At 39.3% G+C, this 24,091-nt stretch overlaps 1 protein-coding gene across 3 annotated transcripts in view; it reads right to left on the bottom strand.

Moving 5' to 3' along the window:
• Window positions 1–24,091, bottom strand: part of dab2ipb (DAB2 interacting protein b) — a 152,530-nt gene that overhangs the window by 106,286 nt on the left and 22,153 nt on the right. Inside the window, exon 1 of one of the 3 annotated variants that reach the window (XM_039615305.1) lies at window positions 3,921–4,599. The exons of the other annotated variants lie outside the window; for them this stretch is intronic. Coding sequence (XP_039471239.1) covers window positions 3,921–4,044 — 124 coding nt within the window. The 5' untranslated portion in view covers window positions 4,045–4,599. Of the gene's footprint in view, window positions 1–3,920; window positions 4,600–24,091 lie in introns of those variants that run through there. 3 annotated transcript variants of the gene reach the window in all.

The following is a 24,091-nucleotide window of genomic DNA, read 5'->3' as shown; positions in this document are numbered from 1 at the left end:
AGATCCAAACTTTCCAAAAACACTCTTTAGGTAAGTCTGATATCTGTTATCAGATTTGTACCTGAAAGATCTGCTGGTAAGTAATGACAGCTCAACTTTGCTGTTAGAAATGTGCCTATATGGGAGGATATCGTTTTCAAAGACCCAATTTTGTTCCACCGAACAAAAACATCTCTCTGAGGAGGCTGAAAAAGTTTAGTACAGTTACCTTTAACTTTTTTTTAAAGCTGTTGTGTAATGCATAAAGACTCTTTGACTGACACAGAGGCGATAAATGAAGGATTCTGTTGTGAAAAACAGTCAGTACTCCAATCAGAGGACAATTCTGATACAAGTTTCATGATTGCAGCAGGGTGGGGGGGCTTCGAAACACGCAAGTCAGAAGAGGCCGCGCCGCTCTCCCTTTTTCAGAGGAGCGATAATTTTGTATGTAAATGTCTCCAGCCCTGGCAGAGCAGAGGAAACAGATCCAGAGTGATTCTGAGGGTGAACCTTCCTGAAATTTTCCATTCACAGATAACAATGCGCAGACAAGCTCACGCTCAGAAAACAATAACACATGAGCTCATGCGGCTGCCATCTGATCGGTGCCACTGACTGTGCAATAGACAGGAGAGGCTACAGCACCTTCCCTTAAGATATGGTGTGAACAAAACTTTTTTTTTTGTTCCATGCTTTGCTGCTGGGCTTCACATGCGAGACACATCTCAACAATAGCGAATCATCTTGCTTCAGGCACACTAAAGTGTTTACCAGAGAGACCTCTTCTTTCTTTCTTCTCTCCCCACAGATCTCATTACAGCAAATTAAAGAAAACCTACCATGTGGTTGTAGTACTATTTGTTCTATGGTAATACAGTCATTCTGGATGAGACGAGAGAATGTACGGCTAATCTAGACATGACTGACAAAGCTAAAATACTTACAAGTTGCAAAGACAGTGCAAAAAGAACCAAAAATAAGTGCAGCCACCCAAGTAAGAAGGCAACCGTCCACTTTCTGCAGTAAACCTTCCATAACTGGAGTAAGGAATAAAAAAAATTCAATCTGATTTCACCAAGATATATTTGATTTCTCTGCCGTAACATACACGTGCATAACAAAGAGTTACTTTGTTTCTAACCAAACTAATGCTGTGAAATAGCAGCAAGACTGCCAAAGCCAAAATTTGCTCATTTAAACTTTTGAACCATCTGGAGCAACAGTAGCATTGATTCAGGCTCCCGATTTTGGCTGCATGAAAATAAAAAGTGTTAAATTTGTGCTAAAAAAGAAAAACTATGTTGTAATTCTATTAGTAAAGGCTCGAGCCTCTCTGGAGAATTAGGTGAGATATAGCTGCTTGGCTTTAATTCTGTTTGCACCACTGCAAATACACAAGATCCTCACTCACAAGCGGTGAAGCCTCAGATGTCTAGTTGCACTATTTGCACACCTGCACAATCTGACATCACAAAGACTTGGTACTAGAAGGGTGGAGGTTTAAAGGCCGGTTAATATGCGTCAGGTGACATATAGAAAAGTTCAGGGCTACAGTGCTCTGCAGTGTGTGAAAGCAGCTTCATACTCTTCTTCCAAAGAGTGGAAGTGAACTAAACAATGGGCTGAATTCATTGCAGAAGTACGCGGTGTATTATATTCTAGCTCAAAAGAATATAATACACTGCCTTTCATTTGAGAAATGAAAGTATTTCCTTTTTGGTTTAACACAAGGTGGACAACAAGTAGCTTCTGAAGCAGTCTGCTAACACAGTGCAGCAAAAATACTGAAATATGTGCACCTGGTTACGCTGCATGTAAACATGTAGCTGATTTTACATGTCACCAGATTTAATTAGCTATTTTATTTTTACTTCATTTCACAAGCTGCATACGTACATGCGGTGACCACTTCATTAGGGACACTTCCTAGTACTGGCTTGGACCACTTTTTGCCTTCAGAACATCCTGAATTCTTTGTGGCATAAATCCAACAAAGAGCTGGAAACATTCACATGATAGCATCACACAGTTGATGCAAATTTGTCAGCTGCACATCTATGATGCACATCCTGTTGCACCACATCCTAAAAGTGCACTGCTGGATTGAGTTCTGGTGACTATGGAGGCCATTTGAGTGCAGTGAACTCACTGTAATAGTCAAGAAACCAGTTTGAGATGATTTAAGCTTTGTGACATGGTGTGTTTTCCTGCTGGAAGCAGCCATCAGAAGATTCAATTCAATTCCTACAGCATCAAATCACAACAGTCACCCTGCAATAATACAGAGAAAACCCCAACAATCAGACGACTCCCAATCAGCAAGCACTTGGCGACAGTGGGAAGGAAAAAGAAAATTGCTTTTAACCTCTATTGTCCAAGTGTGGTGACCCCATGCAAACTCTAGCATCATTTTCCAGTTCTTAGCTCAGAGTAGAGGCCCTCCTGTTGTAGTTTTCTGCTGCTTTGTAAATGCTGAAAACTGCTTGGTTTAAACTTCAGCAATCCCCCTTCATCATGTCTGCACACGTAAATGCACTTGTTGTTTCCTTATGATTGGTTTATCAGATATTTGCATTTGCAAGCAGCTGAACAGGTGCAGCCAACAAAGTGGCCGGTGAGCGTACATTGTTCTTCTTACTGCATATGCATTTATTTAGCCCTACAAGCTAATGAAAGCTCTTTTTTTCCCCAAATGAAACATAAGTGGGAATCTAACTTCAGTACTGCTGACTTTTTGCCAAAACATCACCACCACAACCCGTCCTTACCCGTCTGTGTGTCACCGTATCAATCTGCAGCCTGTGTGTAAAAGTTTTTTGTGCGAGGAACTTGCACTTAGCCACAGAGATCAAGGCAAAGCGTGTTTTCGTGTGCCTTTGTACTTAAACTCGACGCATGTGTGCGTGCATGCGTGTGTGTGATCTCTTTGGAGGAGTGAATGACACAGAGTGGAGACTTCAAAGCATCTCTTTCATCAGCTGGAGCGAAGACATACAAAGCAGGCACCTACACACTGCATTCGTCTCGCTCTCACGCTCAGGTCCAGCTTTGTCCGTCTCTTACTATAGAACAGATGGAGCACAAACAGCATTAAGTCTCAGTGAGCGAGAGCCACATTTTTTCCTGAACTATCCTCACTTTAGGAACTTCTGCATCACATCCACTGCAGAGTAAATCACATAGTAATCATAGTTTTCGTCTTCATATCCTGGTTGGCACCTTACTGCAGCTCACTTAGATGGAAAAAAATCAATAGGCTGAAGATTTCAGAGATAATTCTTTCCTCTTCATTCAAGTAAAGTCAGCAAAGCCTTGGGGGCAGACTTCTCACTATAACCTTGCAGTTCGAACACTGCAAGCACTATGTACAGCGATCCAGAGAAGCAGCAAAGTGAACAAACACACTGCTGGAGGGCACAGAGTGGCAAAAAAATAAAGACAAAGTAGTTATGCAGTGCAGAAAAACTAACAGACTTCAAGCCTTTTCTTGGTTGCTAATAAGAAAAAACACACATGCGGGCAGAGTGCCCAAACAGGGTGGAATTCATCAGATTCGCGATGAACTGCAAGCTTTCAAGCTTTGATGGTGAAATGTGAGAGCAGCATCACTTTGCGAATAGTTACGCCAAACTGTCAACTGACAAACTCAAACTTCTTCTTAGGAACACACAAACACGAGCGGCAGCACACAGCTTGTTGTTGCCAGGACTAAAAATAATGCTACCAGAAGAGAAGTTCTCCTATGAGTGACGAGAAGAGATGTCAAAAATTAGAAAAGAGGAACTGCCACGGATTACAGAAATATGAGCTTTTAAATGTGAATCAGAAACAGTATTAATGCCCTGTCAGCGAGTTTTTATCTAAACTAACATTGTGTACATGAGGTTAAAACTGCTGCATGGTGAGCTTTTTTTTTTAGCAGTTGTAGTATTTATTACCCCTGCTGGCAGACGGCCTGGTGCGGCTGCGTGACCGGCTCCGCTGACGCTGCAGTCGGGATTTGCCCAGGAATCTGTAGTAGTATGAGGGTCTTCCAGATCCCTTCCTGGTAACTCCAGCCATGGTGTGATTTCCCACTCCGAATCCACCACTAAAAATCTGAACAACACTAAAATCCAAGTCCTCCTGAGGTGCTACCAGCGCAGAGAAATGTGAGGAGAGGTTTTCATGGATCACAACTCAAATTTATGGCAAAATTTCACTCAGCAGTCCTCTTGGAGACATTCACATCTACTCAAGTCCTCATAGGTAGTGTCAGGACAAAATCCCAACCACTGTGAAACCATTTCCCGGTGAAGAAAGAGAAGATTAATCCATCGAACATTTACTTCAGCTCCAATACTTGTGTCTAGTCCCACAAACTCAGATTACTGCTCTGAAGCTCTGAAGCTCTGAAGCTCTGAGCACTCCCCCTCCTCAAAGTTTCCCACACTGAGATCCCAAACGCATGATGTCCGGAATAGTGTGAGCGTGTATCCTGAATGACAGGAAAGCTGTTCCTGCTCCCGGTGCAAGAGTGCACTAAAGGAATTTTAGAGACAGTCACAAAGCCAGTTCCTCACATTGAAACAGCAGCGAAGGAGAATTTGTCACACAGCTTTACACAGTCAAAACAACTGTCCTCAACCCCTGAAACTCAAATCCTGTGAGTGTAGAGAAGACAACATGCTATGTGGCTGAGAACAACAGGGGGAAAAAGTTTGGGATGCCTAGAAAACAGGCAAAGCCTTCAGTGGAATGGAGTTAACAAGCCAGCTATCAGATCACAGCAGGTTTCAGTTCCCTCCCACAATCAAACTAAAGCTGCTGTAGACACACAGACAAGACAAACTCTGGAGCAGGAAGCAACACTTGCTCATAAAACGTCACAACTCTTGACATTCAGTGGCTCCGGATCCAGTTTTGTTAGTCATACTCCAGGTTTTACACTTCAGCCACTAATTTGCCTCCCTAGGCAAAAAAAAAAGCATGCCTGGGAGTGACAGCCTATCAGAAGCAAATGTAAATAAGCTATAAAGAGTGATAAAGTAGCCAATCACTGCATGCTTTGAAGAAGACAACCCATAGTCCACATCTAAATACAATGGAACAAATGCAGACATGTGTGCACATTAGGGCTTAGTTATGGAAGTGCTTTTAGCTTCTTCCTGACTTCACGTAAGGCTAATTCATACACAAAAAGCTTGCTCCAGAGCTGGATTTTCTGGAGAAGCCAGTCCTTAAAGCTGAAAGCTGATTTACTTCAAATAACTGTGAGTTGCTGAGACACCCCTTGAAAATGGTTATAGGTATTTTTGTTGAATACCTAACAGAGCTCTTGAGATCTTGGCATGACTCCAAAAACGTAGATGATGTAATGTGTTTAAATAAAACAGGTTTCACCTGTCACTTCACATGAAATTTCGAATACTCATTTTCTGATGTTGGGTACGGTTTCTAAGCAGATCTGTGTGCTTGTTAAAATATGTTTAAAAAAGAGTATAGTGAGTCCCAACAAAGTCCATTGATTTCTCCTCTATCCCCTTTAAGGCTGTCACGTTGTGAAGCACAGCACAGTTTCCAGCACTCCTATTCCAGTCATGTTTTGGCCAGTTGGACTCTCATCCACTTTGTCAAAACAGCCACCCAGCAACCTGAATTTTATTTGGGTGAGTCAACGGGAACAAACAGGTTGGGTGATGAGCAAAAACTGTACTGGTGTAGTCAAAAAAAGAAAAACTGCTAGGGACATGGCCACAGTGTAAACAGTCTGCGCTAAACATCCTGCCTGCAAGCCATACTCGGGTTTATATACCATGATTTCTTCCACTAAAGACTGCTGCTTGGACTCTGCCTGTAAGCTGGAAACCAGACTTTTGTCAGTTATGATCCTCTGAATGACAGCTGGGTTACTTTGACAAATCTATGGTTAAACTGCATTGATTGTTAACTGGTCAAAGCAAGCTGAAGTAGCAGGAACACTCATAGATAAAGCCCAGTTGATATAAGATTTTTAAGAACAATAGAGATACTGATATTTGTGAATTTTAAAATCCAGTATTCCAATATATTGGCTAATATATTTTTTTTAGACACACAAAACAGGTTTCATTGTTTATTTGCTTGTTTATACACTTACGCTGTCATTTTAACTGTCGATGTCTATTCAATCAGCTGACTTTCAAGAGGAATATTGGCTGAAAACTTTTTCACTGTAGCCACGTAATTACAAATTGAAGGCAGAAACCCCCCCAAAAAGAATAATAAAATGTAACTCCCCTCATGTAAAACAGCTATTAGATCCAGCTGGAAACTGACTAAAAATTAAAAATTAAATTAAAGTTAAGTTAAACTTATTACGAAAAAAGACACTTACAAAAATCAAGATATCTAATCAGAAACACACAATCATAAACAGCTCAAAAAAGGTCAGTTTTATACATTCTTGTAATCAAAGTCTGCCATGGTTTCCAAGATGAACGGATTTCTGTGTTGATTGTACCTAATCAAAGTCTTCCTCTCTTTTTCTCTCATACTCGCTCTCTGCGATACATTTCCTTCCTTCAGTGGCTGCTCAATTGTTCACTGTGATGCTGCTTGTTGCTAGTGAGAGCAGTGGGGACCATAACGCTGCATGCTGTGAAGAGTTTTTGTCATTACCCCAGTCCATAAACTCCCATCGACACAATATAGCAGTGTGTGTTCGTGCCTCTATGTCTTATAACATAGACTAGGCATTCCCGAGGTCCCACAGAGCGTATTTAGCAAGTATACATCACTCAGTATCAAGCCAGAGCCTCCTGCTGCGAAGCAGGAGAAATGCACAGCCTCCAGGCTTTGCATTGCTGCCACTGAGCTCATGAAAAACAAAAAAACCCTGAAGAGTGTACATATTTTCTGTACTTTTAAAGGTGAAAGCAGCAATAACCACAAAACACGCATAGTCTTAACCTAGTCTGTAAGGTTACTGAACTCATATGGCAGTTGAGTGCTATTCATGCACACAAAAGCGGCGCGTGTAAGGCCGGACCGCTTTCTTTTTTATTTCAAAGCAGATTGATCTTGCCAGCATGATAGTCGCTGTGGGAATAGCTACCTACAATGAGTTCTTGTTTGACCAGCCAGGAGTTTATAGACAGGCAGTCCAGGGTCAGGAAGAGTTCGTGTACAGCTGGTGGCTCCCCTCTGCCTCGACGACAAACACACCAGTGGGCAGTCAAAGGGCCAAAAGGAAAAAAGGCCAAGAAAAAAGTAAAGTAAACCACAGGCTTTCATTTTAATGTGTATGCTGGCTGCAAACTCTTGCGGTATAATAGGACCAAATAAACTTTAGCCGGTACTAATGAATATGGCAAACATTGCAAGAATTCAAATTGCTTTTCAAAATAAGACCTCCAGAACAAAATGCTAATAAATCTGAGAATAACAGCTTAAAAAAAACAATCAAAGGAGAGTTCCACCAGCAGCAATATAATTTGGAATTGCAAAGAACTTTTTAATACTAAATGAGTACCAAACTATTTATTGTCAACAAAGCTTATAGCATGACTGATCAGGATATGTGCAAGGTTTACTTTTTTTTTGTTAATGATCACATAGCTCCTCTTAACACTAGATTTACTATCCTGCGCAAATTTGCGTAACTTCCCTAAACCCAATACCCCCTAGAATTACTGGCTTTTTTATTTTCTGGTGCAAGTCCCGAGGTGTTAAGCACCCCTGCTGAGATTTTCACAGGTCGTCAGCTTGTTTCTCCTACAGCTTTTGTTGTGCAAACCACCCATTGTCCTTGAGGCCTGGCACATTTGCATTTGCTCACTCAGAGTTGCTCAGATCCAAGGCAGGCCAAACCTCTGTGTTACAACTTTCAGAAATGCCTGATAGAAATGCTTCAACTTACTCATGAGATTTTGACCACATTTTTTGCGGAAGTCACAACTATACTGAATGCACGACCGTTGTTGCCAGCTGCAAGAAATGCTTGGTAGGAACAGCTGTTCCCTACCAAGGTTCGTTCAAAGTTTGAAAGACTTTGAAATAAAACAGACTTGTGTACCCATATATTGTGAATGTCTGTCTTTTGTATGTAGGTTGTAACACAGAGGTTTGGCCTGCCTTGGATCTAAGTAAACAAATGCCAATGTTGCACAAACACACACACACACACAGCAAATCTGCATTTATTTGTCCCACAAGTGGAAAATCTGCATTGTCATTGCAAAAAGTGGACAGAGCACAGTATAGAAAGTGCACTATACAAACAATCTGGAAACATAAATATGGACACGTGTATTCAAAAATATTGGTGTATGTATACACACACACACACCTATCTGTCTATCTGTCTGTCTGTCTGTCTGTCTGTCTGTCTGTCTGTGTGTGTGTGTGTGTGTGTGTGCACACACACACACACACACACAGACACACACACATATATATATACACATATATATACATATATATATATATATATATATATATATATATATATGTGTGTGTGTGTGTGTATATATGTGTATATATATATATATATATATATATATATATATATATATATATATATATATATATATATATATATATATATATATATATATATATATATATATATATATATATATATATATATATATATATATATATATATATATATATATATATATATATATATATATATATATATATATATATATATATATATATATATATATATATATATATATATATATATATATATATATATATATATATATATATAGTTCCTGCCATGACGTTCAGGTATTCTATCAGACTGAGATCTGGACTTTGACTGATGCACCTCAGTGATATAGATTTGCTGCTGTGCTTGAGATTGCATGTACTTTAGCATGACCCAATTTTAGCCAGCTGTTAGCTGTCAGATAGATGGCCTCATATTTGACTCTAGAATGATATACAGAGGCTATACAGAGGTGAGCTCAATGACCACAAGGTGCCCAGGTCCTGGGGATGCAAAACAAGCCCAACTCATCACCCCTCCTCCACCGTGCTTAACCACTGGCACGAGGTGAAATGTGGTGCCGTACATTTCGTCCAAACGTCTCAACTTTGGTCTCATCTGTCCAAATAATATCATTCCTGACGTCTTGTGGTACATTTAGATGTAACTCTGCCAACCAAAGCTGCACTGCCATGCTATTTTTAGACAGGGGAGGCTTTCCAAACAACCCACACTGGTTCAGTTTTTTTCTATTTTTACTGGCATGAAATTTAACTGTAGCTCTTGGGTCACTCCTGGTAAGATTGTGGCATTGTATAGACACATTCCTGCACCAGATCAACGCTTTTATAGAGGCGGTAAAGTAAATTTGATCAGTAGCACCTGGCTGTTGCTTACCCGTTTAATTCTTTTAAAAGCTGAAAAGGTGTACTTTGTTTTTGATAAGACTGGTTGTGATAGGATAGGTCTAGAGGACATCTGAAGTCTTATTAAAAAAAAAAAGAAATTTAATAATAATCAATATATTTTCAAGTTGTGATGAATTTTCTTCCAATTAATCTACGAAAACTAAAATCTGCAGTGAAGTTTATTGGCAGTTTTCGATTACTTGGGGCTTGGTATTAGTTGGTTTTGGTCAGTTTAGCTCACAGTAACATGAAATCTAAAAACTGCCTGCTCTATTTACCTTACATGAACATTGAAATGTGCACTATAGAGATAATACAGATGTGCAAGTTTCTTTACAATCTTTTTGACAGCCTTTCCTCAAACCCAAGAATCACTAGGAGTTATTTAAGTGACTATTTTCCAGTCAGTCAGCCACGTGAATTGATTATTCTCAAGAGCAGCAGAGTGGAAAAGGCTTTTTAAATAAAAAAGTCCTGCAGTGTACAGACAGAGTAATGACTCAATCTATCATGATAAATGTATTGCACTGACTGTACTGACTGTACAGGCCATTTAGGGCATTGAGAACGAATTAAGCAAGAGTCAAAATGGTGTCTGCGGGTAAACTCCTGCAAAGCCTTTTAGCCTTTTAGTGCCTGCGCCACTCGACTTGACTTGTTTTCAGTCATTTTGCCTTACAAACTCGTACAACCTAATATGCTTATGGTCGTTACAGCATGCGACTGAAAGTCTTGCGACATCATTTCTATGAGACATGAACGCCACAGCAACTGATATCGAGGAGTTGGTATACGTGCTGGTCAGTTTAAGGCTTTTTGTCAGACTCAGGGACCACCGTGTTGTTTTTTTGTGCAGTAATTTCCTGAATTATCAGGTTTCAAAATTAGCGGCTTTGATTTTTGTGAAGGAGATTGTCGCTCTCATGACTCAACAAGTGATACTACTGACTAGCCAATCAGTGGCATGCAGTCTGCTGACATCACATTTTCGGATTGCCTCAGATCACTTGGAACCCCAGTTGAGTAGGCACTAAAAAAGTACCTGGTACCAAGTACTACCACCTAATGGACAAGTCTAAAAGCTGTGCCAAGCAGATCCGAGTAGGTACTGCTGGAAAATATTTTATTAGTGTTCCTGCGTTTGACTAACAAATAATGGGCTCAACAAGATTTGATGTAAAAGGGAGTATTACAGTAAATGGGAGTAAATTATTCTATTTACTCACAACAGCAAAGTCTTTTAGAAAATGAAGTAGAAGATGCCTGAATGCTGCTACCTGAGAGAAATAGAAGTGAAAACACCACATCGGGAATCTGAAGTCAATCTGACCTGTTCAACTGACCACATTGTATCCAAAAAGAAGAAAAGTAGAAGTTTGTCCAACTAGCACTAAAGATTCATGTTTCACTCTGTTTCTTTACAAGTTTCAGCTTTTGTCTAACACTGACTTCACAAGAGTATTTTACTTGAGAGAGTGTAATTAGCAAGGCGTACTCAACCCAAACCATCAGTGTTAAGATGGTAAGAGCAATGACATTTCAGAGTTCTGAAAGTGAGACCTAAAACCCAGAGAGGCACTAAGTGAGCCTGTTGTTCTCTAAAATACTGCTGCTCTGAAGATGGAACTAATTCCACTTTCCCCACAAACAAAAAGACAAAGGGAGACGTATTGATTCTCAACACAGCTCACTCTGTTGTCTCCACACGGATACAGGGTCGAACACAGAAAAGGGGAGCACAGTGGCCATTACTGCTCAAATACAGCCAGCCATTAAAAGCGAAACATCTCAGACAGAGTCACGGGGATTAGACAGCTCTAAGAAAGCGTAAAGATTCAAGGACTGAGTGTCTCGTTCATCTGGAAATGGAGAAATGCATTAGTATGGATTACAAGCAGTGGATAGGCCGAAACTGATGGCTACTGCTACTGCTGCTGGAGTCTCCTTGGGCAGATCATAGCTTCCCCTCTAAAAGACAGCTTGACTTTATTATATGTAATAAAGTCACGATGGATTTGGTGTAAACAGCAACAAACTCATCCTACAAGTAAGGGAGTACGTTTATTTATACAGCACTTATCAAGAGCAACAAGAACAAAAGTCACAAGCTGCTCTACAATATCAAGTAAGATACAGCAATGAAAACAGTACAAATGGATAAAACTAAATAATAGCAGGTGGGTCTTCAGCTTCTTTTTAAAGATATCGGCAATGTCCACATTCTCACAAGCCACGGTCTCATTTTGTCTTCAGCCTGGACCCAGCTACTGCCAACAAGCACTGATCAGATAGCATGGAGCACATTGCGTATCATTGGTCTTCCTCTATATCTCCCTTCCGAATAAAGGCTAACAATGTACACAGTTATACAGACAGGCCTGTGGCATTACTGACTCACTATGTCTTCTCTTAAAATGGACATAAAAAAATTTTAAATGTTGCCAAAATATTTTCATAATTCTGTTTTCCTATAAAACCTAGTTAGTTATGTTATGCAAATATAATGCAAAGTACATGTTTGTATTTATAATGGAGTCAGTATGTATACAATACTTAAACAGTAGATCATAATTGTATCAACACTGACCCCTACTGGAAAACATGGTAATGTACAACTCGGTGACACTGACAACAGTCTATTTAGTCACCTTAAACAGTCCATAAGGTAGCTGATGCAAACACATACAAGACAGTTGGAATGACCTTAAAACCACTGATGACTAAATATGGTGTGCCACGGCGTAGGAAAAACTCCAATGCTGCATACTTTTATGACTGACTTTTAAACACAGTATCAGCCTTTGGTTAAACATATAAGTAAATAAACTATTGTTTACCATGATATGCAGGTTTCATGTCCAGGACTGTAATCATGAAGCAGCAGAGAGACGGGGAACCGTGAAACCATCTCAACCTACTCATACTCTTCACTGTCCCATGCAGACGGTAATTAAGTTAGCCGATCCAAAATTTCTCTTTGAACACATTCAACCTACCCCTGTATGCTGCTATAGTGACAGACTGCTTACATCTATCTATGCGTTCTTTTCTTCCTCCTCTTATTCATGCCTCCCACTCCCTCTTGGCCAGAGAGTAAAAGGCCAAACTGGAGAATGTCCTGTCCCAAGCAGAGCTCATTATACAAGCCTAGAGACAGAAAGAGAACAGGCGAGCCTGTGTGACACCGTTGGCCAGAGACAAACAGATATGCGAGATGGAGGGGGAGGAGAGGAGATGAACTCCTCTTAAGCTTTGATTAGAGGAAGAGCGCAAATCAGCAGTGACGAAGGGAGAGAGATGAGAGGGAGCCTTCGCTTATGAAACAGCCACTTGAGAAAAGCACAGAGGGACCTTTGACAGTGTTGTCTTCAAATGTAATATTAAAATGCCACAAAGGGCACATGCACAGTCATATCCATTATGTAAAGTAACAAGCAGCTGCTTTGAAAGTCCTTCCAGAGGCAAGTCTCGCTGCTCGGCAGCTTTCGTGGTAACACCTTTGAGCAGTTATTTTGAAGTCTTTATTAAATGAATGAGGAGAGAGGCATTTGAAAAAAAACAAAGAAATAAAGAATAAAAAGAATGATACACAAAACTATGGCTTAATTCAGTCCTGGAGAACAGCCTGCCACAGCTTTACAAAATCCTCTCCCAGATTTATGTCTCTGTCTGAGGTTTCTTCCTGTTGAAAGGGAGTTTTTCCTTCCCACTGTCATCAAGGTCTTGCTCAAAGTAGGCCGTCTGATTGTTGGGGTTTTCGCTCTAATATTGTTGGATCTTTACTATATGATATAAAGTGCCTTGAGGTGTCTGTTACTATAAATAAAACTGAATTAAAACTGAGTTGGGTTTTAAAGTGAGAGCAGCAGTGAAATCCATGCTTTTATTACAACTCGGCTGGATTAGTGTAACTCGTTGTACATTGGTATTAGCCAGTCATCCTTGTCACGTCTTTAGCTTTTAACTGGTACTCCCATTTTATCCTCACTGCACTGGCTGCCTGTCCATTTTAGAGTTCATTTTAAAATTCTTTTATTTGTTTTTGCAGATTCCAAATTGTGGTACAGTCGTGGCCATTAGAAATTAGAAAGGTCTCCTCAATGTCGATATTTTTAAATCTGGTCTGAACACCCACCTCTTTGGTTTGGCTTTAAACCCAGTATAGAATTGTTTATTTTATTACATTGTTTACTGTTATTGTATTTTTATTTTTAGTATTTATACTTTTTTTTGTTTAAGGTTGAGCACTTTGGTCAGTGCTAGCTGTTTTTAAAGTGCTTTATAAATAAAGTTGGCTTGACTGAATTGGATTGGATATTTCAAAGTTGCTTTGCTCCAGAAATACTAGTTGGTTAAAGTATTTAATTAAATTTTTATTAGGTATAAAAAAAAACAATTGGCTGCATAGCTCAGCTATGTTAGGATGCCACCCGCCACAAACCAGGGCTGCAATCCCAGTACACAGCAGCGCCTGTCTGGTAATAAACTGTAAACAATTAAATAAATGAGCAGATGACAACTGTGCAAACTAGGTTCCAGGTTCAAAAGAGAAAAAATACAAGAATCAACTTAACTTCTTAAACTTGCTAAACTGCATGATGTAGAGGGCACTCAGCGGTAAAACAATTAACTCAAATTAAAGGGTTGATTTTACTGCTCTGTGTGACTAATCACCAGATTAACTTGCATTATTTGCAACAGTGTTTCATTTTACTGTTAAACTTTTATGTTCTTTACAGGGTTTTATCACCATGTTATCATCTTCATTTGTTAATGCCTCTGACTGTAGTAGGCGGCACTCAGGGGGATCATTTTGTGTGGAAAAAGAGTCATATGATCTGTGAAATGCCCGTTTTTATGTGAAGGCACACAGACCCTACAGCAGAAAGCCCGGCTTAACAGAGAAAGTCCATTGTGATACTCTTTATTTTTGACCAGTGTTTTAGTTTTGAAGATTTGTGCATCTGTTTATTAATACTTGCGACAGTGTACTCGACTGTGTCTCCAAAAAGTGCTGTTTTTTATTGAAATATCTACTGTGAATATAAAAAAAGCCCATGAAAAATTATAATTACATGACAGATTAACTCTGAAACTAATAAATCGAATAAATCTGAAAGTGAACTTTCAAAGAATAAAAACAAAACTGAAAAGAGCAAACTCACTCTGGAAACTAACTGAAATGAAACTAAACTGAAAAAAGGAAAGAAAATTCTAATAATTGGAAAGCATAAAACTAAAATAACTCTGCAGTACTTTGAGTAAGAAAGTGGTATTATAACCTGATCAAAATGCTACATTCTGCACAGCTGCTTAGATGACAGCCTTTATAGAACAAGCTGTGTTCCCTTTGAGCAGGATCAGGCGCCTGCTTATCAACTTATTAGCATACTATCATTATACTGGAGGCTTCCCTTCTGACCACCTCACTCTTTTACTTTTCCTTCCTATACCAACATGCAGGTTGACAGTAAATGAACACAGTCATGCACGGCTGTGTGCAACACATATCAAAGAGACAATGTAAGGATTAGAGCATGAAAAGCCGATACTCTGCTGTCGACATTTAAGTGAACGCTTACACAGCAAAATATGTTCCAATCGAGCCATAGACTGCTGGACAGATTCTAGCAACCCGCAACTCACAAGTACAAACACATCTATATCAACTACACTGAGATTTTACTCAAGCAAATGGGATCAATCCTTTGTGGAAAATTGCATGTTCTAAGCATGACGCACAGACACATAATACATGTTAAGCTTGCCACAGGTTTTCACTTTCCATCTCCTTTTAGCAATTTCTCATATAATCCAGATGGAAAAGTCCCCTTTAAATGTCAAATACCACGCTGTTCCTCCAGGAAGGGAATGGAAGAATAAAAGTCCTCAAATAAATAAATAAATAAATGATCATGTCATTATAAAGGCTTAAGAAATCTCCATTCACATAAAAACACAGAAACACAAATGAGCACAAAGCAAACCAATCTGAACCTTCTTCTCTGTGCTGTACTCTACAGTTTCAGAGCCACCTCATGTAAACAGACGTCACAGACTCAGTCTACCTCATCTACACATCAACTCTGGAGTTCTTTCTTTGACCTGAAACTCTGTATGTGTGGACAAATGGCCAAAACAAATGGAAAGGCTAATATACATGTATATGTGTTTTCAGAGCCAGTTTTAGAGCGCTTCAAGCAAACATTATTGAGGTTTTGCAGTCACATGACAACAAACCTCACAACTAAATTGTCTGTTATTTCGGATGTGTGAGAATGTAGAGTTGGGTGAATAAGGGCCCAATAACTTGGGTCTAAAGAGCCAGCAAGTGACCTCCTGGCAACCACCGGTGAGGGAAAAATGCGCCTTCAGTGATTGGTGGCCTTGAAAGTACAATTTTTGTGAAAGTTTTAGCTGCAGCGTTGGAGAACAACTCTAACCCTGAAGGTAAAAGTTCTCTGTTTTCACTTTGAGTTGCAATATTTCAAGTTTTACTACTGCTTTGTTATTAGTTGGCAAGCGTTTGCAGACAAGTTGCCATCTTCCATCTAAGCTACATGTCACCAAAGCGATCTGCTAGTGACCAGGGTAATTGTAGTTCACTAAAACTAAACTACAAACTAAAAGACACAATATGACAAAAATAAAACACTAAACTTCTGGAAAAAACCGAACTAATACAGTTTTGTGAACCACAAGATGTCCACAAGACTGAGACTCAACTGCTTTCATAAAATTATCTTTTTTTTATTGGTATTATATTGGTATTATATACACCAGTGCTGATTTTACTAAAATTTACTAAATTTTACTAAATCTTGCCTCTGAAACTAACACTTTAATAAAGTGTTAGTAATAAAAACTAAACTAAAACTTAACAAAAAAGAGACTCAATAAAACTAAACTGAATTAAAAATAAAAAGTCAAAATGAAATTAAAATAAAAACTAATTAGAAAATACAAATCTATTACTCTGCAACCGATTTCACCTGGCAACAACCACCAGCAACCACTTGCCAACCTTGTGACATTTAGTATATACAACTCTTGATGAATGTGTGCTTGGTGCCGCATGAGAAACTTCTATACTAAATAAACTGAACAACAAGCCATTAAAAGCTTGTGGTTGGAGTGTAGCTTCAAAGCAAACGTTTGAACTTTCATTTGAACATGATGTACTGAAAGCTTGTTCATTCTGATGTCAAACAGTATACAAAAAGTGTTGTCAGTCTTCTTGCTTCACAGCTATCAACCAAGGTAGCTAAATTATGCATACACACTTCTGAAATAGCGTACACGACATTTTCTTTCTTGTCAGGAATCTATAATTCTCTTTTCTCCTACAAGACCAGCTCTAGAGACAGAAAAAATTAGAGGACAGGCAGAGCCAGGAAGTTGGATTTTCTGGGTAGAGAAACATGTCATTACAGAAGCAGAACTGTATTGCTTCAAATTATCCTCCTCAAAAACACTATTCCTCAGCTTTTTATTGCTCTTTCCCTGACTTTGCCCTTGCAATAAAAAAGCACCGTTTCTCACTTCTCCTTTAATTACTCACTTTCTCTTTGCTACCATTCACATTTAGCCTCTGCACAGAACTCTACTTAAATAAAGCTTAAATCAGACCAATAAAACCTTAATGTGTCTCTTACTTTATTTAATTCCACTTCACGTTCCTTATGTTGGAATGCGTGGAATTCAGTCACAGCCCATGTAAGGGTCACTGCTATCCATTCAGTCACAGAGGCTCCATTGTCATATGAACAATAGGCATAATTTGTTAAACGGCCATGTGGAATTTAAGTGGTCCAGGGAGGGAGGCTATGGAGGGGTCACTAGAGATTTGGCAGCGATACCCAGGGTAGTGCTTCTCTATCCATCAACCACTGACCTTTGTTGTGTGCAAATGTGCCAACTGTTAACTGATCTCTCACCTGCATCTGGCATGCAATCACCCACTTTCTTCTGAAACTGTGGCGGCTACAATGAGTCAGTGCACTGCACGAATTTGTATGTATGAACACGGAGTCTAGACTTTGTTGAGGTGGTCCTCTTAAAGCACGAGCAAAGACCCACAAGCTGTGCCGCCCAATCAAGCTGACTTACATCAATGGGTCAATAACACTTGGACAGGGGATACGCTACCAGTTATGATGCCCCTGAATTCAAATCAAACATGCCGGGGGCCCCATAATACCAAACCCCCCGCCCATACATAGGAGTATTGGCTCTAAAGAGTTAGCACCCCTGCATTTAGGCCCGCATGTGTACTTAATACAGCCCTGGGCTCTATTAAGCTCCAGAAAACAGATGACAATCAACTGGGAATCCAAAACCCCTCTCCCAGAGGGGTTTTGGATATTATAACTGCAAAGTCATATGCACAAGTTAAACAAAACTCTGACAGAACATTTGAAGGAACACAGTGTCTCTCAGTGTCTCGCACAGCGCACAGACTCCCATGGTGTTGCTGCTGGGTGCTGAACAGTACAGATGGAGGTGTTCCTCACTCCGAGCTAGAGCAAGAGTTCCCACATTTTTTTTTTTTTGCTTGATGCTTATCAGAAGGGAAAAAAATGTTTTTTAAAAGAAAGCTGCTGAAGAAGCCTGAAGAGTATTTAAATCTAGCAAAAAAAAAAAGTTTCTAAAAAATGCAGCAAATAGAAGCATGAATATCAATATTGGTGCGAGCAAAACAGAGAAGATGAGGTCGTGCATATTTCCTCATGATCTAAGCGGGTGGCCTTGTAACTTTTATGCCTGTGACTTCTATCTGACACAAGTGCCATCAGTGTAAATTAAAGATAATAACTGTGACATATTTGCATCTAAAATGACTACCTAACAAGTCCTAAACAACAGAATGAGTGTTGCTTTGTTCTCTTTGCATAGACACAGAGAGGAATGGAAGAGCAACAGGAACGTGAGCTTCACAGTGTTCGTAGCATTTTTGCTGGGTGCATTTTGGAAGAAGGGTTACTAAAAAGTGTTATTTCTAGATGACACACTTGGAGCAAAAAAAAGGTGAACTGCAGAGTGACGATCAGGTCTGACAGTGAGAGATGCCACGGGGCCAAGATGATATTTAGATAGGTAGATATTTTCCACATTTTTTTTAAAATGAACCCCAGTATACAATATTTTAAAAATCCAAAGAGGCACAGCTTTGTATTTCAAACCTGATAGCCACTGCTCCCTTTTACTTCTTTCTAACTAATGACAAGGTAGGAGAGGAGTTCAGGATTAAAAGTAAGTCAGAAAATGAAGAATAACACTAAGTTGTTTATTTAAAGGTGCTGACTTTGCTTTATTAGTTTCCCTTTCTTTTTAAAATCTAAACTTTTTAGAAAACAATCCCAAAAGATTATATCTCATAGAGTCTCACACAAATTAAAACAAAAGAATAAAGAAGTGCATCTTATCCACTACAAAAAGAATAAGGCCAGGTATTTATCCAAGAGTTAACAGCAGGCAAACATCATATTAAACCCCGCAAACATGTAATACATAGCTTAACTGTGTAGAAAGGTATGTCTTGGGGTGTCATTCCACTGTGCAGCCCTGATGTGCAAACATTGAAAAAATACCCTCACCTGTGACCTCTTCACAAATTCAATGTCTATAGTTTCCAGTAACACCTGGATGTGTTATCTGTTTTGCTAATCAACTGATAATGATAGATGAAGACAAAAATGGACCCTAGCAACAATTTTCAAAGGTGTACTCAGAGAGAGAGAAAGAAGCAGTATTCGATTAAAGAACACCGCCTTGCCAGCTGTTTATATTCTGCTTTGGGGTTGTGGGACAGATGGTGGCAAAAAACATATTATACACAATGGCTTATTCCAGAATTCATTATATAAGCTATATGCTATTAGAATGACTCTTACAATACCCCTGCACCAAAAAACAAAAACGTCTGTAATTTCCCAAGGGGTGTCCAAGCTTTTGCATAAAATCGGAAGTCTGCTCTTCAGCCAACTCAAATTCAGACTTTGTGGACAATAAAACCCATTTGGTGTCAACGAAAATCCCATATATTCTCCTCTGGCTTCACAAGGAACAGCATAAATATTGCATTGAATACACTGGAGGTCAGAATAAATGCTCCCTGTCCCTGACCTTCTAAAGATCACATTTACCAGTATGTTTTCTTATATGTGCCATATTATTTTGCATGGACCCACGGGTCCATTATATCACTCTTATGGTTTACCTTACATAGCTCCAAACGTGTAGCTCCTCCTGTGGGTCCTTGTGTATCTAAGAAATCAATATAAAATTTCACTGTACCATATCACTCTTCTCTCTATATATCTTCCTTTATGTTTGTTTATAACAACCCATATGCCTGCAGCACACACTAGAACTTGGCAACTGTGAGATTTACTCTGTGAGTTGTGTGAAGGTATTGTACTCTAGAGCCTTACATAATTTATCATTTTGATCTGTATTCAGTACAAATTCACAGCAGGGTATTTCTGGGCTCCCCTGCAGGGCTAAACGAAATGTACTGAGATCAGGATGGCAAAGTAAGAGAATGTAGAAAACAGAAATTATGCTCAGTTTCTCTTCAAGACTGATTAACATCAAAATGAATCAACCTTCCCATCAGCTGGAGCACTACATTGTGTTAATGAGGAATAACATAAATGATGGTATTCCATAATTTATTTGTCTAAAAACAGAACAGGTTTCTATGTAGCTTGACTGTGTAGCTTGCAAAGAAGACAACTAGAAAAACTAGCAAAAACCCACCATACGGGATGGGTTTTTGCTAGTTTTGCTAGCTCTCGTTTGTGATACCACCATAGCAATCTTTGCCTTTTTCAACTCCAGAAGTTGCTGCTTGGTCAGACTCTTATGTTGAAATGCCTAAACTTAAGATGTTTACAAGCCTAGAACAGAGAAACAGCTGTGGACTCCATGGCAAGTTTCCTAATAATAACAACGGGGAGGTTTTTGTTTTCATTACACAATCACTACACAAGAAGACTTCCAAGAGCACTTGGAAGAATACTGGTTTGATTTACTTGTAATTTATGATATTGTGGTTAATCCTGGATTATATGACTTGATCAGTGGTATATATTTTATAAAAACTCCCTGGAATGAAAGAAAGATTTACTGAGAAGTAAGTGTTCACAGTTGCTGGCACTATACAAGTTGATCTTGTGCTATATATTTAGTTTAGAAACCAGCATGACACTGTTCTGTTTGTAAAATCAAGTGTAACAGCAAGCTTTTAAAAGAAATCTACAAACCGGATAGACCAAAGGAAAGTGTTTGTTTTTGTTGGGGAAAACCATAAAGCTTTAACAGCTGATCAAAGTGAGCATCACCTTTTCAATTTCCTGTTGTGTGGAATGAGAGTTGGCCAAAAAAGAAAAAGCGCCTTCTGATCTCAGTCACTTTCAGTCAGACGCACTGTAGGCAACACAGCTAGTGGAATCTGTCAACAAGTCTAAACACACACAGATGCGTGGAAGAAAACACATGAAGCAAAAACAAAAAAACCCCATTGAAACAGACATTTAAATTATGTTTCCCATAATTTGCCCATAAAAGTGTAGGCATCTGACTGATCAGCGCCATTTCTGTGTGGGAATCCACATCCCAGCTTGTAAACAATGATCTCCCGAGTCTCGCTCTCAAGCACACACATGCATGCTGGTGGGTGTATTTGTGCATCCTTCCGCTGATGAAATGGTACTTGTTAGAAAGGGAGGAAACAGATGGATTTGGAGTTCTGTATTTGAACAGCTTCAATCGCCTAACTGAGCAGGCGCGCTTTCATCTGTGTGGTGTTGCTGTGTGTGGAGCTATTCAGAGAGATCGAGGGCAGGACACAGGAGGAGTGTAACTATCTAGGACAGTGCAGTCTCACACCACTGGGTCTATATATAAAAAAAAAAAAACACTAACAAGCTACTCAACTGTAGCTCATTGTTAAAGCAGGCTTTCTATCAGTATCACTAATATTTGGCTTATTTGTCATTAAAATAGCTGTGGGAACGTGTAAGTACGCGTGTGTGTGTAAAGAGCTAAAATGAGTGGTGGGAAGTAATGTGACAGGAAGTGAGGTGCACTGCAGGGAATGGGGAACCTCTGTGATGGGAGTTCATTTTCCCCTATTTCCTGTTTTCTGATTCGTCTCAGCATATTTGACCGCATTCTTACGTCACCCGAGTGCTTTCTCTGGTCTGTGTACGTCCTCGTACGTAAACGATAAACTGAGAGAACGACTGTAAGATAAACCTTGGAAGGGAACTGATAAACAAAGACTGCAAAATATTTCTCAAAGTCGGCGTTTTTAGAAAGTCTCTTAAACATCACTCCATTTTTCTAATTGCTTAACCAACTGTGGGGCTGGAGCCGATCCCGGCAGCTGTAGGTCAGAGGGCTGGCTGCACACTAGACTGGCTGCCAGTCCATCAACGGGGCTGAAACAGAGCGACACACTCTCACTTCCACACCACACATCGGAGAGCTCATTTAAAAACACCCCCCCAAAAAATCATGCAAACTCCGTACAGAAAAGGTCTCGCCTGACTTGATGTGATGTGATTGTGCCAACCAATGCACCATTATCCCGTAACTAACATTACAGCTGGTAACACCCACAGATGTATACATTTTTTTTTTTAAATCTATTAATCTGTCTCCCAAGGAGCATGTGTAATTTAGGTGGACCCAAAATTGCTGTGGCTCAATATAGCAGATTTCCCCCACAAAGAACTGCAGTAGTTGTATTTCAAACTGTACAGGATCTAACAGCTTTATTTTAGTGGCAACATTCAACATTTGAATGAAATCTGAATGAGACTCATTTTAGGTTCCAGCTGGGAGACAGACGGTAATGACGACAGCTTCCAGGAAGATGAGGAAATGAATTATGGATAAAGTTCTAGATTAAAAAGAAAAAAAAAATTCACAGCCCACATTCTAATAAGGCCAGTTTTATCTGAACGTATCAGAGTTTACAGTACCAACATCTGCACGCAGCATGGTGGTACACTGCACATATGATGACACAGCAAGTTTAAACCTAGCATGAATGAAACCAGACACACAAAGAGCACATGCGTCTATTCCACAGGCAGGTTAATAGGTAATAATAAAGGTGTGGTTCAAGGGCCGCATCATCTGAGTTTATTCATTCAAATAATTACTCATTAAGGAAAATATGCTTGATATAAACTGACTGTGTAGCAATCAAGAACATTTAATTTGACAGATTCCATTAAATCACACATTTTACATTGTACTTGCGCAACGAAATTACACAGAAAATTTACATGTAACTCTTTTTTCCTTTAGTGTAGGAGTCAGTAACATGTAGGTGACCCAGTACTTTTCTACACAGTGTTCATACCTCAGACTACAGATTAAAAAGCATTGTGTGTTTACAACTCGCAAGATAGAGAGCCACACTTTTGGGCGGTTCGAAGTTTGATGTAAAATTGTTTTTGTCCAAGACAAACAAATGTAAGTAAAGAGCGACTGACTTAAATGACCTCCACTCCTTAGTGGTACAAATGTTGATGCTGATGGATTAGTATTGGTATGTTTATTAAAACTATTCTCCACATTTTGGCAAAAAAGAAGGCTTGGAGTACATCACAAAGATCACAAATGAGAAGCTTTCCAGGATATAACATGCATGTTCCCATGACGATTGAGACAAACTCCTGAATTAGTTGTGAAAATTACTGAATTAGCAAACATTGCATGTTTATTCTACACTTCTATTTCCTCCCACTCGCTCTGTACTGTAGTATTAAATAAAGGCAGAAAATCCTCAAAGCAATATAAAGAATTTAGGCTTACAGAGTCATTGCTTTTTGTTTTTTTGTGTGTTTTGGGGGGGTAGCCCTAAATTCAGAAATTACACAGCAGTCATTAGTCATCCAGTGGGCAAACATTGAAATGGCTAATTGAGTTTGATAACAATGAGCATTGAGTGCAGTGAGAGTACAGCTGCACCCACGTGTCCAAACATGTAATCTGAAATACACAGAAACACACTGAGAAGATTATTAAACACAATCTGACACACACGGCATATGCACAGAGTGTGCTCTACAAAACATCTGTTCAGTAATTGGATGTCGTAATTGTACCCTCTTCTGCCCCAAACCTAAAAGCCACATACACAGTCAAACCACCTCTTTATCCTGCTGTCAAACATGTACTGAAAACCCCTTTTGTTGTCGGTGATTTATGACTCTTCCTAATTACACAAGTTTTTTTTTCAAGGACTGGGTAGGAAAGGTAAAGGAAAGCTGGAAAGAGTACAACAAATGGGTGCAGGTGGTTTGATTTCACAATGATCGGAGCTTCGAAACAGGTATGATCAAGACAAAAGATGTTTATCTTGAATCTTCTCCGAATCATGCTGTTTGGGATTTACAAAGCCAACTGATGTATGAATTTGTAAATCCACGTATCTTATTTTTATTTACAGTTTTTATAGGGTATCAACTATTTCGGAATTGTATCATTCAACAGTAAAGACGGGCACAGGTTCAGTCATCATATCATCAAAAGACTTCCGAAAATCTGGAGAAATCTCTGTGCGCAAGGGACAATTGTATTACGGCACATTTTGACCAAAACGGTTCACTCTTCAGTAAATATGTCACAGCCCGCAAGCGTACAGAAAACTCAGCATGGGTCATACATATAAAAATAAAGTTCAAAATGAAATCTGCAAAAAGTTAGGGGATAACAGAAAACA

Source organism: Oreochromis aureus, linkage group 7 (assembly GCF_013358895.1).
Source record: "Oreochromis aureus strain Israel breed Guangdong linkage group 7, ZZ_aureus, whole genome shotgun sequence".
NCBI lineage: Eukaryota > Metazoa > Chordata > Actinopteri > Cichliformes > Cichlidae > Oreochromis > Oreochromis aureus.
The sequence above is the reverse complement of the archived record's forward strand: the minus strand, read 5'-3'. Positions and strand labels throughout refer to the sequence as shown.